The 18,963-nt window shown below is 43.4% G+C and overlaps 1 protein-coding gene across 1 annotated transcript in view; it reads left to right on the top strand.

Annotated features, from left to right (window-relative positions):
- ncapg2 (non-SMC condensin II complex, subunit G2) overlaps nt 1-18,963 on the top strand; it is a 119,179-nt gene that overhangs the window by 14,757 nt on the left and 85,459 nt on the right. The window contains exons 5-7 of the mRNA XM_059971319.1: nt 7,595-7,752; nt 8,643-8,777; nt 9,606-9,700. Of these exons, the coding sequence (XP_059827302.1) occupies nt 7,595-7,752; nt 8,643-8,777; nt 9,606-9,700 (388 nt within the window). The remainder of the gene's footprint in view (nt 1-7,594; nt 7,753-8,642; nt 8,778-9,605; nt 9,701-18,963) is intronic.

Genomic DNA, 18,963 nt, shown 5'->3' with positions numbered 1-18,963 from the left:
GATTTTTAGCTCTTGCATTTAAAAAAAATTATTTCCCTTGAAATTTGGAATTGTTTTAGGTTGTGATCTCAACTTGAGGTTTTTTGAGATGAATAGAATGTAAAATAGTACAGTAAATGACAGGCCTTCTGGTCCATGATGTTAAGCTGCTGACACACATGATCAATATTCTTTCTCTACATATTCATGTGCCTATATAAGAGCCTCTCAAATGCCTCGATTGTATTTGCCTCCCACAACCATACCAGGCAGTGCATTTTAGGCACTCAATTCTGTAAATAAAAATCTTGACCCACATCTCTTTTGAACTTTTCCCCTCTCTACCTTAATTGTGTACCCTCTAGTATTCAAGATGGGAGATGGAAAAAAGAACCTCTGTCTGTCTTTGCCTTTCATAATTTAATAATGTTTGTTCTTCCTTAAATAATTTAATTTAGTCTATTTAGATAGGATACTAAGACCAAGGATAATGAATATTAAACAAAGTATAGTTTAAAAAACAATAAGTTAAAAGTATAAAATGTAGCAACCAATCAGCAGGTTAGGCAACTGTGAAATAGACCTGGTATCAGAAGTCAGTGACCCTTTACTGGAACTACACGAAAAACTGGTTTATCTGGGAGATTAATTGTTCTTCATCCATGGATGGTGCATGGCCTGCTGAGTGTTTACAGCACTTTCTGTTCTTCCGGATTTCCCATATCTACAGGATTTTGCTTTCAATTAGTACACGTTAGATGTTTGAAATTCTTTTTCACAGACTATTAAAACCAGTCTCATCATGCAAGCCCACAAATGGTATAGTGGCTAAACAATAGTCATTTTCTGTGCTGCACAACTCTGATTAACTCTTTAGGAACCTTTCCAATGTTTAAATACTTGCAGTACTTGCCTTTGGATGTCAGGATTTTTCATTTATGCTTCAAAGAGAGCTTGCATGACTGATGCTGAGGGAAAATTGTTTTTATTACAGCTAATGCTGGAATGGTTTTGAATATGAATGGTCATTTACTATATTTTGATTTCTCATATGTTATAACCATAATTATTTCTGAGCTTGGCTCAATCCTAAACCATGCATTCAGCGCGATATTTTGTTCTCTTAATTCCTAACTTTGGATTAAAATAAACCTGTAGGTTGCGCATGTAAATGTCAACTGACTGAAATTCTGATATGATGCTGTAGGTGAATGCAACAGTAATATTTGACCCTTGTGAATGGACTTGTTTCTCTGTCTTGAAAAAGTAGATATTTATGCATTATATTGGAGTACATAAAATTATTGCAGTCTAAGTATGTTATTTATTATGCAACATTCTTTAATGTAGAGTCATTAATAAAATGTAGACAAGTTGTAGGAGAAAATGTCATTTTGAGTGTGTGTTTCACCTCATTATATGAAACCAGTTTAGTCCTTCAGTTAATCTTTAAGAGAATTTACTTACTGCTGGTTTTCGTGATAACTTTTTATCATTGTGCCATTGTTTTATTTTCTTGCTTTTCATGGAAGTTTATGCCAATTCAGATAATATTACACTGGGTTGGATCCCATAGATTTTTAGATCACTGTTGGCAGATTAGAAACTTTTAAGAAAATCTCAGATAGGCACATGAATGATAGAAAAATGGAGAGCTCTGTGGGAGAGATGGGTTAAATTGATCATAGAGTAGGTTAAAAGGTTGCACAATATTGTGGGCTGAAGGGTTTGTATGGTTCTGTACTGTTCTATGTTTAATGTTCCATAACTGCCAGCTATCTTCAGTAAGCTGTTGATGCATCTGATCTCCAGCTTCACTGATTAATTAGTAGTGGTTATGCAACTAAACAACCTGAAGGAACAGGCACACTCTATATCTTAAACACAAGAAAGTCTGCAGATGCTAGAAATCCAAAGCAACATACACAGTGCTCAAGGAACTTAGCAGGTCATTTATAGAAATGAATAAACAGTTGATATTTTGGGCTAAGGCTCTTCTTCAGGACTGAATTGGAGTGGGAAGACAACAGTGGGAAGGAGGCTAGCTACAAGGTGATAGGTGAAGCCATGTGGTGGGAAAGGGCTGGAGAAGAAGGAATTTGATAGGAGAGGAGAGTGGGCTATAGGAGAAAGGGAAGGAGGGGGAGAGCCAAGGAAGTGATAGTCAGGTGAGAAGAGGTAAAAGGCCTGAGTGGGAAATAGGAGAGGGGAAGGGGAAAAAATTACTATAAGGAGAAATCGATAGTCATGCCATCAAGTTGGAGGCTACTCAGACGAACATAAGGTGTTGTTGCTCCACCCTAAGGGTGGCCTCATTTTGGCACAAGAGCAAGGCCTGGTCCAACATTTCGGAATGGGAATTGGAATTAAAATGTTTGGCCACCAATGCTTTTGGCGGATGGAGCAGAGGCGCTTGATGAAGGGTCTCACCATCGTAAAGGAGGTCGCATCAGGAGCACTGGACACAATGGACGATCTCAGCAGATTTGCAGATGAAGTGTTGCCTCACCAGGAAAGACTGTTTGGGACCCTGAATGGGAAGAAGTGAATGGGCAGGTATAGCACTGAGGCCTCTTGAAGGGATAAGTGCCAGGGTGGAGATTAGTGGGGAGGGACATATGGAAAAGGGAATCGCTGAGGAAGTGATCCCTCCGGAAAGTGGATATTTAGTGGTAGGATCCCTTTGGAGATGGCAGAAGTTGCGGAGGATAGTGTGTTGGATGCAGAGAATCATGGGTCGAGGAGCTCTTATCACTGTTAATGCGGCAGGAAGATAGGGTGAGCACGGATGTTCAGGAAATAGAGGAGATGTAGATGAGGGCAGCATCAGAGGTGGAGGAAAGGAAACCGTTATACTCCAAAAAAGGAAGGCATCTCTGATATACTGGAAAGAAAGGTTACATCCTGGGAACAGATGAGGCAGAGGCGAAGGAAATGAGAAAATGGAATAGCAGTTTTACAGGAGACAGGATGGGAAGCGGTATAGTCAAGGTAACCGTGGGAATTGGTAGGTTTTTAAAAGAAGTTGAATGACAAGTTGTCTCCAGAGATGGAGACAGAGAGATTGAGAAAGCAGAGATAGGTGTCAGCAATGGCCCAAGTGAATTTCAGAGCAGGGTGGAAACTAGAGGTAAAGTTGATAAAATTGATGAGTTCAGCATGGGTGCATGACTCATGCTTTATCTTTACCTCAAACATGTCTATCGTATTTAGCATTAATGTTCTTTAAAAATAAGTGAAGCTGTGTTGAGAAAATTCTCAAAATTTGACATTTATTAACATCAACATTTATTACTATTAGATATAATATGATGTAAAAGTTTTCAAATTTTTTCTTATTTTTGCTTAGATGTTTCTAAACAATTATTGGTTCACCTCCCAGCGAGTGGGGTAAAGCCTACTGAACACATAAGCTGCAGCAGCATTGCCTCTGTTATTGAGAACTATGGGAAACATGGGCTGGGTTGAACGTAATGCTGCCTATTATCTATTTGTGAAAGGCCAGTGTTGAATTAACTGAGGTAAATTTTAAAGTATGTAATCATTTGATACTAAATTGGATATACAACCTGCTGCAAATTCACATACAGAAGTTGTTAAAGATTTTATCCCTTTACAACAATTTCTGTTTGATTTCCAGTTGTCTTTGGTATTTTTGAGTTCCTATGTGGGGATAAAAAAACTTAGTGATTTCCATTTTATGCCTCATTATTGGTACAGTCATACACATAATGTGCTCAGAAAAATATGAGCTATGAGATTGGATCACTTGTACACCACCCACAAGATACATCCCACTTCTCTATTATCCCTTCATATCACAAAATGCCAGTTTTACTCAGCCAGTCATTGTCTGATGATGAAATCCTAATAACAAATTGCAGTGATCGTGAGGACAGTATTTCTCCACTTTCAGGTTTTGATTCCTGAACTCCTTGCAGGAGTTGTTTGATGATTGGATGTCTCTCTACTTCTCTGACATCAATATCTGTAGTAAACCTTTACCATCCACCGCTCTCAAAAGGAAAGTTGCATTCCAAGTAGACATTCGAGTAGCTGTCAGTTTACTTGAAGTCTTAAGTTTCTTTCTTTGCTTGTGGTAGTGATCTAACCTCCATCTGTATCCACAAGACTTGTTTCCCCACAGTTCTATTCAAACTTTCCAACTGATAGAAAAGACTTCACTTAAAACTGGATAGGCAGCCTATGATGCCAAAGCTATATGCCACCCAACCAGCCCTTGCTGTAAATAATAAGCGGGTCAGAATCATAGAAAAGTAGAACTCAGCCCGACAACAAGCCCTTCAACTCATTGAGTCTGGGCAGACCATCAATTGTCCATTTAAACGAATTTTGCATTAATCACCTTTCTTTATTTTTGAAGTTTCGAATTTCAGTCATCTCCCAAATCCTGTGGCCTCCCTCACGGACTTTTCTCTTGTGAGAGATGGGCATGTTTACTTGAACTTGGGGGAAGTTACCGCTTAAAGCTGATGCAGAGCAGCATGATGATTACAGACTGTAAACAAGGAGGAAATGTATCTAGCTTCCTGACCTGGGAAGCTTAGCAAGGTTTGCCTTCCTATAAGTTGGGAGTGAACAATTTATTTAAAAAATTGTAGATATATCTTTTGATTGTGTATTTAATGTTTTCGGAGGCCCCTACCTTGGTCGAGGTTGACAATGGATGTTGTGTGCTAGCAGTCTATATGATAAGCCAGGCAGTATGCAAGCCAGGGCAGTAGGATATGGAGAGCAAGCTGTTGACCATGCAACTGGCTTCCCCTCTCCACACAGCAGATGAACTCGAAGGAATGGCAGAGACAGTAGCAGTTTGGCACTCGTGTCGCAGAAGCTGCCAGTCAGATTTTCCATCTAGGTTTACCCCCAAAGCCTTCACCATGAGTAGCTATAGCTGCAAGGCAGCAGAGGTTTGAGATCGGAGCTTTCCTTCCAGATGTGCTGTGAACCAAGGCTGACAAGCCTCATTTGCCTGAAGCGATTGTTTTAAAGGTTCCAGTAACCCATCTTTGCCTGTTCTCCTGTCAGTGGAAACTGTTCCTACGGTCTTAGAAGCTAAGTAACACGTGAAGGCCAGGAGCTGGACTTGGTTGTCAGAGGCTATTTGAGGTGCATGCTGTTGGTAGGTATGTGATAGGTAGTGAGAGCTTATACCCACTACCACGCCCTTTCTTAAGGAAAGAACAAACATTAAAAAAATACTTAAGAGTGCTAGATAAAAATAAAATAACCAATGTTGAAAGTTCTCAAAGCATCTTTCAAGAGAAAACAGTTAATGCTTCAGATTGATGTCCTTTCATCAGCTCTGATGACAAAATGTTCTCTTTTTCTTGCAGTAAATGCTGCAGGATGTCTTAAGTGTTCCCCGTATTTTCTGTTGTATGGGAAATGTTGAAGTCATTGGCAAGGTGGAAAGTAGCTCTGGAGATGTTTGAAGTGTATCAATGAGGAGACGGTGACAACACAGCAAAAACCTTAAATATTACTGGTTATTTATGATTAAAATAAAACATGATTCCCATTAGTATTTCTTGGGAATGAATTGGAGGTTATGGGCCATTAATTTAGAAGATAATTAAACCTTGTTGAAAGGAGTTAAATCATTAAGATGATGTACTGTATATTTGATTGAATTGTACAAGAATGCCTCCTGTTTTTGCATTTACCAGACCCAAAACAACCTTGTTCTGTGTATTCTCATCTCATGTTCCAGTGTGTTCATTTTCAATTGTAATCTGAGTCCTTTGTTATTACTGTTCCTGTGGCCTTAATGGCCATAGACTGGTTGATCCTTAAACACTTTTGGTGTTTTGTATTTCCATCAGAGTTATCAGTCTGTTTTGGTCTGTTGAGTCCATGGTGGCTCGAAGAGCTTTTCAGATCCCCACTAATTTCCTTTTTAAGTTGTTCTCATTTCAAGTTCCCCAATGCTCTACCATTTGCCTGTGCATTGGGCAATTTAGTGGCAGTTAACGGACTAACCTGTACATCTTCAGCATGTGGGAGGAAATGAGAGCATCCATGTAGTCAAAGAATGCAGTCAAGGAATACAGGTCAACCTTCTATAATCCGGCACGATTGGGACCTGAGGAGTGCCGGATTAGTGAAAATGCCGAATTACAGAGGGATCACATTAAGCAATAGCTAACCGCCTCATCATACCTTTAAAATATCATGTAAATCAGTACGTTAGATAATAATGAAACAAAAATATTACATGAGTAGCAAGCGAAATTTTAATAGAATAATATACTGTATAGGCAAGATAAAATAAAAGGTACAGGTAAATGTACAGGAATTAACAAACAAAACAGTTGAGTACTTCTGCTTCTAAAGTGAGACATTTAATATACCTTCAGGCAAAGTTACATGTCTGCTAGTGTGGGGTTGTCAGGATCATCAACATCTTCATCTTGAAAAATGAGTGAAGCCTCGGGAACTGGTGCTGAAACTGGTTCAACGGTTTCTTCAAAAACTGTTGATGTTGGTGGCAGCACATCTGGGTGAGCAGAAGCAGAAGTTGGAGAAAGGAGGTCTTCTATATGCCACATTTCACATGACCGCCAGGCGGCTGGGGATTTGGCGCTGGGCTCTTCCCTCTTCACTCTCAGTTACTGAGGGAATCCTCGTTAGTTTCTTTTCCTCTGCTTAGTAATATGCTGAAATTCAGTGGGTTGCCATATCTGATCTGAGGTCGTAGGCAGAAGAGAACGGAGCGCCGGCCGGGAGATGCTGGAGGATAGTGTGCGACTGCCTGCAGGCGGGCGAGAAGGCAGACCAACCCAGCGTGCGCTAGCTCCCCCACCACAGGTGGGTGCCGGGTGGCTGCGCCTTACGCAAATGATATTAATAAATGCAGGAAAACGAGCTGGAATCACCTGTCTGTGCTTTCAAGAGCGTGCCAACACGTGAACAGTTCTAGCGCAACTAAAACAATGCGCAGCAGATTGGTATGGTGGCCTGGGAAATTTGAAATTACAGTTGCACGGGAAATTTGAAATCAGTGCCGGATTTTCAAAGGAACTGGATTACAGGTAGTTGGATTATTGAAGGTCAACCTGTACTAACAAACTCCACGTAGAATTGAAGGTCAGGATTGAACCTGTTGTGTTGGAGCTGTGAAGCAGAAGCTCTATTAACTGAGCAGATGTGCAGCCATAATCTTGCCTGTGGATATATAAGGACTTTATATGATTTGACTAAGAAAATGTAGCCCTGTGAATAAATACAAATTTTAGTTAAAATTATGTTTATTATCACCGGTGCTTGTCATGACATTTGTTAACTTAGCAGCAGGATTTCAATGCAAGATATAAGAGAAAAATAATAATAATAAATAAGTAAATCAATTACTGTATACATATATTGAATAGATTTAAAATCGTGCAAAAAATAAATAATATGTATTAAAAAGTGAGATAGTGTTTAAGGGTTCAACGTCCATTTAGGAATCGGATGGCAGAGGGAAAGATGAGAGAGAATAGTTCCAAGTTATTATTTGTATCTTTTCAAAATTTTGAAAGGGTGGCAAAAACCAATAAATCTGCAGTATTTATAAAATCTTTTGATAGCAGTTTGATTTTATTCTTTTTAGGCATTATGCCAGCATTGCCAACACACCAAGGAGTGTTGAAAATTACAATCCAGCATTTGTTTGAGGCTTGGTGGGAGAAAGGATTGGAAGGGAAAGACGAACTGGGGAAAACAGTCTTCATTATGTTGTTGGAGAAAAGCTTGATGGCAAAATTCTCGGTATGTTAACATTTATTGTTCTGAGCATGAATTTTACTGAATATTAATGTATTCCTTCCACTGTTATCAGATAGTTCTCATGAGAAAGAAAAGAGAAGTCATTACATGGCTCCCTATCTCTCTTGCTGTAATTATGTTACTTCTTTCTCTGCTTGGTTCCTACAGATTGTTCTCTGTGCTTGAAGTTTATCTTATTCTTTCAAGCTATTTCTTTTTCTTAACTGACTTTTCATTATCCCCAAAATGTCTTTTTTCATACAAGAGCTGTGCTTATCTTCTGACATATTTCTGTTCTATTCTTTGGTGTTGGACTCTTTGTCTTTAATCTTTAGATTGTAAGGGCTTAAGATATAGGAGTATATTTAGGCCATTTGGCCCAACGAGTCTGTTCCACTATTCCATCATTGCTGGTTTATTATGTCTTTCAACCCCATTCTTTTGCATTCTCCCTGGAACCTTTGATGCTTTTGTTAATCAAGAACTTATCAACATTTGTTTTTAAAAATAACTAATAACTGGTCTCCACAACTGTCTGTGTCAATGACTTCCACAGTTTCACTACCCTCCTGCTAAAGGAAATCCTCATCTAAAGGGATGTCCTTGTATTCTGAGGCTTTGTTTTCTGATCCTAGACTTCCCGACTGCAGGAATTCCTGATATTACCATGACTTTATTTACTTGTTTGATTTGTCTTTATAGGTGAATAAATGCCGTGACTCATAAAATGTAAAGTTTGTGAGCCTCTGCTTTGATATGCCAAAATTTTCAGTGTGTTCCCTTTGTTCATTACATAAAACATTACTTAAATTTTCTCTTCATTATTTTTTGTGGTTCTTAGATGTCAGTACAGTAATTAAATGTTGCTTTCTCTTCCACTTGATCATGCACAGAATGCCGATATAGTTCGACTCTGGCAGTTCCATCAAGCTTTGGAAAGTTTTGAGTTTAATTCAGAGGCCAGTAATGAAGTGAAGGATGCTCTACTTCAGTGCTTCATGAGTATTGCCCACATAAAAAAAGAAGAGGTAAGTGAAGGAATAATATTGCATGATTTCATGCTGTTTCGAGCTATGAAGCACTGTCTGGCTGCATTTCCAATTAAGAAATTCCATTCTGTTCATTATTCAATAAGTTATTAAATTTGATTTACAAACGTTTGTTTGTTTTTACAACAGTAGAATGTGTGCCACACTAGGATTCATCAGTAGTTGTCTGACTGATGGCTGATTGTTGGAGCAGATTCTTGAAAATGGTTGTTCAGTTTTAGGTTGTCCATGACTACTGTTCCATGAACACTATGTACTGCAATATGTGTTCAGACATGAAGACTTGGAATATGAAGGATTATCTCATTTCAGAATCAGAATCCTCTTCACACAGTATATCAGAATTAGATTTATTATCACTGATATTTATTGTTTTGTGGCAGCAGTGCAGTGCAATATGTAATCACTAAGTTACAATAATAAAAAATAATAGTGCAAAAGAGGAGTAGCAAGGCAGTATTCATGGGTTCATGGAACATTCAGAAATCTCATGGCAGAGAGAAAGAAGCAGTTCCTAAAACATTGAATATAGTTCTTCAGGCTCCTGTACCTCCTTCCGGATGTTAGTAATGAGAGGAGGGCATGTTCTCAATGGTAAGGGTACTTAATCATACTGCCACATTGGAGCCTCCATATATTTATGATTTAAGGAATGGGAATGACATTTAAGTAAAATGAGCAGAGTTTTAAATATGTATCATTTTATACATAATTCTATGTTTTGCTTTTGAAGTTGCACTCAAATATAACATCAGTATGGAGCATGGAGACTTTAATTGTACATTTAAATTATTTTTTTCCTCTTAGGGAAGGCGTTTCCTAAGCTTTTTGTTCAGCTGGGATGTGGAATTCGTCAAAATGATCCACGGGACCATTAAGAACCAGTTAACTTTCTTTCCTAAGTATGTACATAATATTCGGGACATAGGATGGTAGTGAATTGATTGATTTATTCAGTAATTTATAAAAAAAGAGAGCTTTGAGAAATTCAAGTCATAAAATTTTGCATTATGTTAATTATTCCAGAGTTTCTTTGTGTTATCTGATTACTACTTTTTTTTCCTTTGTAAATTTAGCAACAGTGATCACATCTGCATTTTAAGAAAGTAGGCATTTGAAGATTTAGCCCTTCATTAGGACTGGACAGGAAGGGGCACTTCCCCTTTTCTTTCCAATTCTGATGATGGGTCTTGATCCAAAATGTCAACCGTTTTTTCCTTTTCATAGGTGCTGCCTGACTTGAGTTCCTCCAACATTCTGTGTGTGTTACTCTAGGTTTCTAGTATATGTAGAATCTTTTGTGTTTTTTAGGAAAGAACTGGCTAATGTAGTAGAAAGATACTTCAGCCATTATCATTTACCTTTTCATAACTGTTACTTAAACTTTAATTATATTGAAGAAAACTGTTGTAGCCCCCTTACCAGGCTCGTATGCTAACTTGGCTTCTTAGATGGCTCTGCTAACAGCCATGACTCAGCAGAGAGAAGGCCACCTTTCATAACAACATAAGTCGAGGGTTGGTATGATTTGGGGTTCAACCAAACAGGAACACTGTGATGTTCCAATTAAAGAAACCTCGATTTGAGCAAAAACTGCCCGTACACAATTGCCAGTCGGCAAGAGATAACAGATCGCACACTGCATAAAATTATAAAGAAAGTGTTTTTATTATGAAGCACCCTGGTTTCCTTGGCTGCATAAATTTAGGGAAGTCAACCTCTGGCCCCAACAAACTTGTGAGACTGAGGTGCGATCCCACCCCAAACCCCTTGTTTGTATGGATGCAGTGTAATTTGCTACCCTGTTACAAGTTAGTGCCACGAAATAACAGACCACCCACTGCATACGATTAAAAGATTTATCTTTGTTATTCTTAATTTGACTAAAAGATTAGTAAAGAAAAGAACAGGGCCTATTTTAACGAAACAGTATAATGTGCACAAGTTGGAGCTCACAGTTCCTCCAAGACACCGATCCTCAGTCAATCTTGCCCCGGGCTTCGTCAAATCACGGTCCCACTCCAGGTCGACGCTTACGATCTCTTCTCTCCAGCGTTGTCCCTCTTCATCTCCTCTCAAGCAAAAAGACCCAAGCTCAAACTTAGTGTCCCTCACCAGAGAAATCTCCCCTTAAATTTGAGCATCCTATTTGGTGGTGCATATTTCTCCTCATCTCTTGCCTTCAGCAATAACCCAAACATAAGCTGAAAATGGACCAAGCTGAAAACAAGCAGCTCTCACATTTCACCAAATGAAATATACACAGCATAACAGTAAAAATATGAACTAGGGCATTGTAGCGGTGTGCTACATGCAGCGCTAAAATAATGACACGGAGTTGGTAAACTGCAGTTAAAGAAGATTTTATTCGAACTTCACAGCCTTGCTTTAAAGCCTCCCTAATCCCGCCCTCCCCGGGCGCGGATGCTGTGGGGGTACGTACTCACAATCCTGCACAGGCTTTTCCCTTTGTTGGTGAAGCAGACATGGAGCCCTTTTGGGACTGGCCTTTGTGCCGGTGGGCTGGCTATTGGTGAGCCGGTTCGAGTGCGCTAGGAAGTGGGTTGCCACATAACCCCCCCCCCCCAAAACTGGCGATACACCCCCCAATGTCCACAGTCTGGGCTGGACCCTGTATGGGAGGTCGGCCTCTGTGCCGCGGTGCTGGAAACTTGACTGGTTGCGCCCAGTCCACATGGGCAGGTTTGAGTCAGTCCACCGTGAAAACCTCTTCTCTCCCCCCAACGTCCAGCATGAACGTGGACCCGTTGTTCCTGAGCACCATAACGGCCCCTCGTAGGGCCGTTGCAGCGGTGGCCGATGCCCGCCCCCTTCATACAAACACAAACTTACAGTTATGCAGGTCAGGTTCTGGCCATGCTGCGAAGTGGGTAAGGTGGGCCAGGTCACCGAGCCTCTCGCGTAGTCTGCCCAGGACTGCTGCGGGTTCTTCCTCTTGCCCCCTTGGGGCTGGTATGAACTCCCCGGGGACGACCAGGGGTGCGCCATACACCAACTTGGCCGACGAGGCATGCAGATCGTCTTTGGGCGCCGTGCGGATGCCAATTAGGACTCAGGGAAGCTCGTCCACCCAGTTAGCTCCTCTCAGGCGGGCCATGAGAGACGACTTTAGGTGACGGTGGAAACGCTCCACCAGGCCGTTTGACTGTGGGTGGTAGGCAGTGGTGTGGTGCAGCTGTGTCCCCAAAAGGCTGGCCATAGCTGACCACAGGCTGGAGATGAACTGAGTGCCTCTGTCGGAGGTAATGTGGGCCGGTACACCGAAGTGGGATACCCAGGTGGCGATCAGTGCCCAGGCGCAAGATTTGGAGGTGGTATCGGTGAGCGGGATCGCCTCTGGCCATCTTATGAACTGGTCCACGATATCCACATGAATGTGGTCGAAACGCCGGTGGGTGGGGTGGAACTGCTGCGGCAGAGCTTTGGTGTGCCGCTGCGCCTTGGCTGTCTGGCAGTGCATGCACGCTCTGGCCCATTCACTGACCTGCTTGCGGAGTCTGTGCCAAATGAACCTGCTGGAGACCTTCCAGACGGTTGTCCTGATGGAAGGGTGCGCTAAGTTATGAATGGAGTTGAAAACGTGTCGCCGCCAAGGTGCCGGACGATGGGACGGGGCTGGCCGGTGGCGACGTCACAGAGTAGGGTCCTCTCACCTGGGCCTACGGGGAGGTCCTGGAGCTGCAAACTGGAGACTGTGGTTCTGTAACTCGGGATCTCCTCGTCTGCCTGCTGCGCCTCTGCCAGCGCCTCAAAGTCTACCCCTTGGGAAAGGACATGAATGTTAGGGCGAGAGAGCGCGTCCGCCACGACATTGTCCTTACCCGAGACGTGCCGGACATCCGTCGTATATTCAGAGATGTAGGACAGATGGCGCTGCTGGCGGGATGACCAGGGGTCGGACACCTTCGTGAACGTAAAGGTAAGCGGTTTGTGGTCCGTGAACGCGGTGAAGGGCCTACCTTCTAAGAAGTACCTGAAATGCCGGATTGCCAGGTATAGCGCCAACAGTTCCCGGTCGAAAGCACGGTATTTGAGCTCGGGTGGCTGCAGGTGTTTGCTGAAAAACGCCAGGGGTTGCCAGCGACCCGCGATGAGTTTCTCCAGTACCCCACCGACTGCCGTGTTAGATGCATCCACTGTGAGGGCGGTAGGGACGTCCATTCTGGGGTGCACTAGCATCGCGGCGTTCGCCAAGGCTTCTTTCGTTTTAATGAAAGTGGCGGTGGACTCCTCGTCCCAGGTAATGTCCTTGCCCGGACCCGACATCAGGGCGAATAGGGGGCGCATGATTCGGGCAGCTGAAGGGAGGAAGCGGTGGTAGAAATTGACCATACCTACGAATTCCTGAAAGCCTTTGATTGTGGTGGGTCGGGGGAAATGGCGGACCGCGTCTACCTTAGCGGGCAGAGGGGTTGCTCCGTCTTTAGTAATCCTGTGGCCCAGGAAGTCGATGGTGTTGAGCCCGAACTGGCATTTGGCCGGGTTGATTGTTAGACCGTATTCGCTCAGTCTGGCGTATTGACGGAGGTGGGACAGTTGCTCCTGACAACTGCTGCTGGCTATGAGGATGTCGTCCAAATAGATGAATGCGAAGTCCAGGTCGCGTCCTACCGCGTTCATTAACCGCTGGAACGTCTGTGCAGCATTCTTCAGGCCGAACGGCATGCAGAGGAACTCGAAAAATGGGGTGATGAGAGCCATTTTGGGGACGTCTTCCGGATGCATCGGGATTTGATGGTATCCCCGGACGAGGTCTACCTTGGAGAAGATCCGTGCGCCGTGCAGGTTTGCTGCAAAGTTCTGAATGTGCGGCACAGGGTAGCGGTCCGGTGTGGTAGCCTCATTCAGCCTGCGGTAGTCGCGCATGATCTCCAGCCCCCTGTCGCTTTGGGCACCATGTGCAGGGGGGAGGCCCATGGGCTTTCGGACCACCGGATGATCCCCAATTCCTCCATCCTCTTGAATTCCTCCTTTGCCAGTCGGAGCTTGTCCGGGGGAAGCTGCCGAGCACGGGCGTGGAGGGGTGGTCCCTGGTTCGGGATGTGGTGCTGTACGCCGTGTCGGGGCATGGCTGCCATGAACTGCAGTGCCAGAACCGATGGGAAATCCGCCAGGACTCTGGTGAAGTCGTTGTCGGACAGCGTGATGGAGTCGAGGTGTGGGGCTGGCAACTGGGCTTCTCCCAGGGAGAATGTCTGAAAGGTCTCGGCGTGGACCAGTCTCTGCTTCGGCAGGTCGACTAGCAGGCTGTGAGCCCGCAAAAAATTCGCACCCAGAAGCGGTTGGGCTACGGCGGCCAGTATGAAGTCCCACGTGAACCGGCTGGAGCCGAACTGTAGCTGCACCATACGGGTGCCATAGGTCCTTATCGTGCTGCCATTCACGGCCCTCAGGGGGGAACCCGGTGCCTTGTTGCGGGTGTCGTAACTTGTTGGAGGTAAGACGCTGATCTCGGCACCGGTGTCGATCAAAAAACGGCACATCCGACCTCTTGTCCCACACATACCGGAGGCTATCCTGGCGTTTCCCGGGAACTTGCAGGGCGGGCTACAGTGGCGGGCTTTTGCGCCCCACCGCTGGAGGTAGAAACACCATTGTTCATTGGGCTCCCCAACCCTGCCTCTGGGGTTAACTGGCTCTCTGGCCGGGCCTGGTCTGGTTTGCTGCTGGGAGCGTGGCCTGGTGATCTGTGCAATGGACGCCCCACTCACCTTCTTGGCGTTCCACAGCAAGTCCGCCCCGGCTGCCACCTTCCGGGGGTCGCTGAAATCCGCATCGGACAGCAGCAGGCGTATGTCCTCGGGCAGCTGTTCTAGGAATGCCTGCTCAAACATGAGGCAGGGTTTGTGTCCACCAGCCAGAAACAACTTCTCATTCATTAAAGCCGATGGAAGTCTGTCTCCCAAGCCATCCAGGTGCAGTAAACGGGCAGCCCGCTCGCACCGTGAGAGTCCAAAGCAGGGCTTTGAATTCCGTGTACTTACCGTCCGCTGGAGGAGACTGTACGAACTCCTCAACCTGGGCCGCTGTGTCCTGGTCAAGGGAGCTCACCACGTAGTAGTAATGTGTGTCCTCTGAGGTTATCTGCCGAACGTGGAATTGGGCTTCTGCTTGCTGGAACCATAGGTGAGGTCGCAGCATCCAGAAGCTTGGCAGTTTCAACGAAACCGCATGAACAGATGTGGCGACGGTCATCTCCGGTCCAAAAATTGTTTGGACCGTTGGGGTCACCAGTTGTAGCGGTGTGCTACACGCAGCGCTAAAATAACGACACGGAGTCGGTAAACTGCAGTTAAAGAAGATTTTATTCGAACTTCACAGCCTTGCTTTAAAGCCTCCCTGATCCCGCCCTCCCCGGGTGCAGATGCTGTAGGGGGCACGTACTCACAATCCTGCGCAGGCTTTTCCCTTTGTTGGTGAAGCAGACCTGGCGCCCTTTTGGGACTGGCCTTTGTGCCGGCGCGCTGGCTATTTGTGAACTGGTTCGAGTGCACTAGTAAGTGGGTCGCCACAGCATTACAATTAATTTCAGCTTTAACAAACCGCTGTTAAGAGAAAGAAAAAAATAAAAGGACCCATTACAGTTAAACGTTTAAATGTGCATATCGCATTGGAGCTTATATTTTCCAAAAGCTGAGTATGACAGTTATTCGTGGCATTGAATTCTCATCACCAATCACTGGTAGAGCTTCCTACCTTGGACTTCTTCATCTTGTGAAGCACTCCTTGCAATCGTGTCTTCCGATCTGATTGAATCCTACAGCCATCATTCTCTTTTTCAATCTTTTTATTAATATCAACATAATAAGATTGATACATAGTTATTAGGGTTACAAAATTACAAAATCTAAATTGAGCACAAAAGGATACATAGCAGTAAGTATAATGTAGTTAAGTCTTCCCAAATCATACAAGGTACAAATATAATATAGACAAGACAAAGAAAAAAAATATTATTACCCCAAAAAACAAAAATAATCTAACAAACTAACCACTAACTAATAGAAAATAAGAAGAAAAGAAAAAAAAACAACATGGGCACATGATTGCACAGGACGAGAACAGAATGACAGAGATCCCCTACTAGGTGTAGGTTCCATGTCAGGTTCTGGGTCAACACGTACCTCCTGCCCTAGGGGTAAAAGGAAATTCCGATGGAGAATTCTGATAGGGCCATTCTCATCTTTACCTGTAAAATTGGCACATTTGGCACCTTGTTCTTCACTACATAAGACATAGACACCTAGTGGTCAACCAACTTGTGCTTTCCTGATCGCCCCAAGTTTTTTATTAAAACTTTCTTCGGGCATCAGTTGAGAGAATCTAATGTTTTGATCATACCTCGTCGTGTTTCCTTGATTTTGCTTGGTGGCAGAAACCACTGCTAACTTATAAGCCTTTTGCAGTTCTTTCCTCATGACAGACACAGAATTGAGATATGTCTTCTGTGGCAGTGCCTTCATCGCCAGCTCCAAAACAAATCTATAGGCAATCTCACTTCAAGCCCGAACATCAAATAGTATGGCGACTATCTGTAGCTTCCTTCTATGTACAGTTGTAGCAGTGTACCAAATAGCTAATATGCTGACTTAATTTGTTCTTTTTGCTGATATCCAGGTTTCCAAGCATGTTGGGGGCTCTAGGTAGCTCAGTAATTCATGTGTAAACTGACTCTCAAAATCCCTTCCCTTGACACTGTGTATTCTTCTTTGGAGATCATAATGATCAAAATCCCGGTAATACTTTGGCAACTGATTCTTTGTGGGAAAGGCTTGAGCATATGTAGTGTAATGATCAGTGATGACCAAGACATTCGCAGCAATGCTGGGATCAGGCTTTCTAGATAGGAAATCCATATGCACTAAATCAAGTAGCCTCGAGCTCTGTAAATTAGATAATGGAGCAACTCTTGTAGGCAGTGTCTTCCTCCGAATACATCAGATGCACGACTTATTGTACTCTTGAACTTCAGGTTTCATTCGGGGCCAATAGAACTGATTTTGACCAATCCATAGGTCTTATCAAATCCCAAATGACCCAAATCATCATGAAGTGACTTCAACACATTAATTCAAACATGTTCTTTCTGATACACCAACTCATTCCCTTACTGGGCCTCACCGAAGTTTCCCGACATTTCAATTTAAGTAACGGTTGGGTTATTTTCCGAAGGTTTTCCTGTCCTTCACACTCCCACTTGAAATGTCCATCCTTAACTGAGTTGTAACAGAAAATACTGGTTGCTTCCCTTGTTAAGAGACCCCTGTCAGCAGCAGCCCTATCTGTGAGTGTAGTTTCCTATTGGACTTGTCACACTTGGTGGCAACACTAGCCGACATCAACCAAGGTACCTCGGCTTGCAGTTTTTTCACTTCATCCTGTAAAACCCCCATTTGTGTGGCATGGGGGGGGGGGGTCACTTCAGCAACAGAAGCTATGACTGAGGACTTTGCCCTGCTGACGGAGGCCTTCCACTTCTCCATCATGTTTTCCTCCTCTCTTTCTTCTCTGATCAACTCAACAAATGAGGGATTGGGATGCACCTTATGAGACATTCAAATGCTTAAATCAATCATGTCGTGTGAAAGCATACCCTTCGCAACTTGTTCCATTCTTAATAGATTTATCTTGGCCAGTTGAATGACCCCTTTACGGCATAGGCAGTGCAGTTGTCTCTGTAACCTGAAAAATATAGACAGAAAGTTTCTCCCCTTTCTCTTGGAATGTGCACCTGAATCTTTTAATAAGCTCTGCTGGGCTGTCCGATATGCCATAAGCATTTTCTAATGCTTAGATGTAGCCCTAAATGTAACCAATGGGATTTCTGCCTTTATGGACTTCACCTTAGCACTGGACCTTTCAGACTTTCTACCAGTTGCTGTCTTTTCACTCATCCAGTAACTGAGGTGTCTCATATTCCTCCTCCCCATCGGGAGTGGTCTTGACTCCAGCAAACACTCTCAGCCTGCAATTACTTTGCTGTACACTTCGGCATTTATCTACCAGTAATGTAATAGCCGATATCAGCTCAGAATTTCCATCACCTGCTGAAGGACCCATGGGTCCTTTCATGGGATCTTTCACATCAGACAATTCCTCCGTCTCACTTCACAGAAGTGAGAACAACTTATCTTTAAAGTCTTCACCCTCCACTGCAAACAATTCATCTTCTCTAAAAATATGGACTGCCTCTACAGGTATCCCTACCCTTTCAGTCAGTGCAACTTCAGTCACATCACTGCTAGTTGTACTAATACAACATGTCAACTTTTGAAGAAATGTTCATCTTAGTTTTTGTTTCATTTAATTTTTATTTGTTTAATTTATTGCTGTATAGCACAGAATAAGCCCTTCTGGTCCTTCAAGCTATGCTGCCCAGCAAACCCTCAATTAAATCCTAGACAAATCACAGGACAATTTACAGTGACCCATTAATCTACCAACTGGTATGTCTTTGGACTATGGCAGGAAAGTGGAGCACCTGGAGAATGTATAAATTCATTACAGGCAGCTACTGAAATTGAAATCACATTACATGTACTATAAAGCATTGTGATAAACACTACACTATGCTTCTGTGCAGTTTTTTTTAAGCATTATGCTGCACTTCTGCAAAAATGGTATAGGTGGCAGTCAGAGTTTGTCACGTATTCCAGATGTGCCAAGTAACTTTGGCTCCATGTTGAAATTACTGTGCATGTGCCGGTGTGTATAACACTTAACGTTCTTAATGAGTATCACTAAATTGCACCAAAGGCATTTATAATTGCAACATACAGTACTGTGCAAGAGTCTTAGGCACATATACAGCATATAGCTAGGATGCCTAAGACTTGCACAGTACTCCATTTGTCAATGTGGACCGGAGCTTGTAAATCTGGCAGGAACAAAGGATGTTGGGAATGGCGGGTGTGGAGTGCTGTTGAAGGGGTGTAGGGCAGGTGGCAGAGAAGGAGTGCCAGGTGGAGTTGGTGTTTGTGCAGAAACACCAGGCAAAGTAATTTAATTCTAAACAATTGGTTTATTGATCGTAGATGAGAAAATCTGCAGATGATGGAAATCCAAGCAATACACACAAAGTGCTTTAGGAACTCAGCAGGCCAGGCACCATCTATGACAAGGAGTAAACAGTCAACATTTCAGG

This window comes from Hypanus sabinus, chromosome 6, assembly GCF_030144855.1.
Source record: "Hypanus sabinus isolate sHypSab1 chromosome 6, sHypSab1.hap1, whole genome shotgun sequence".
NCBI classification, from domain to species: Eukaryota; Metazoa; Chordata; class Chondrichthyes; order Myliobatiformes; family Dasyatidae; genus Hypanus; species Hypanus sabinus.
The sequence above is the reverse complement of the archived record's forward strand: the minus strand, read 5'-3'. Positions and strand labels throughout refer to the sequence as shown.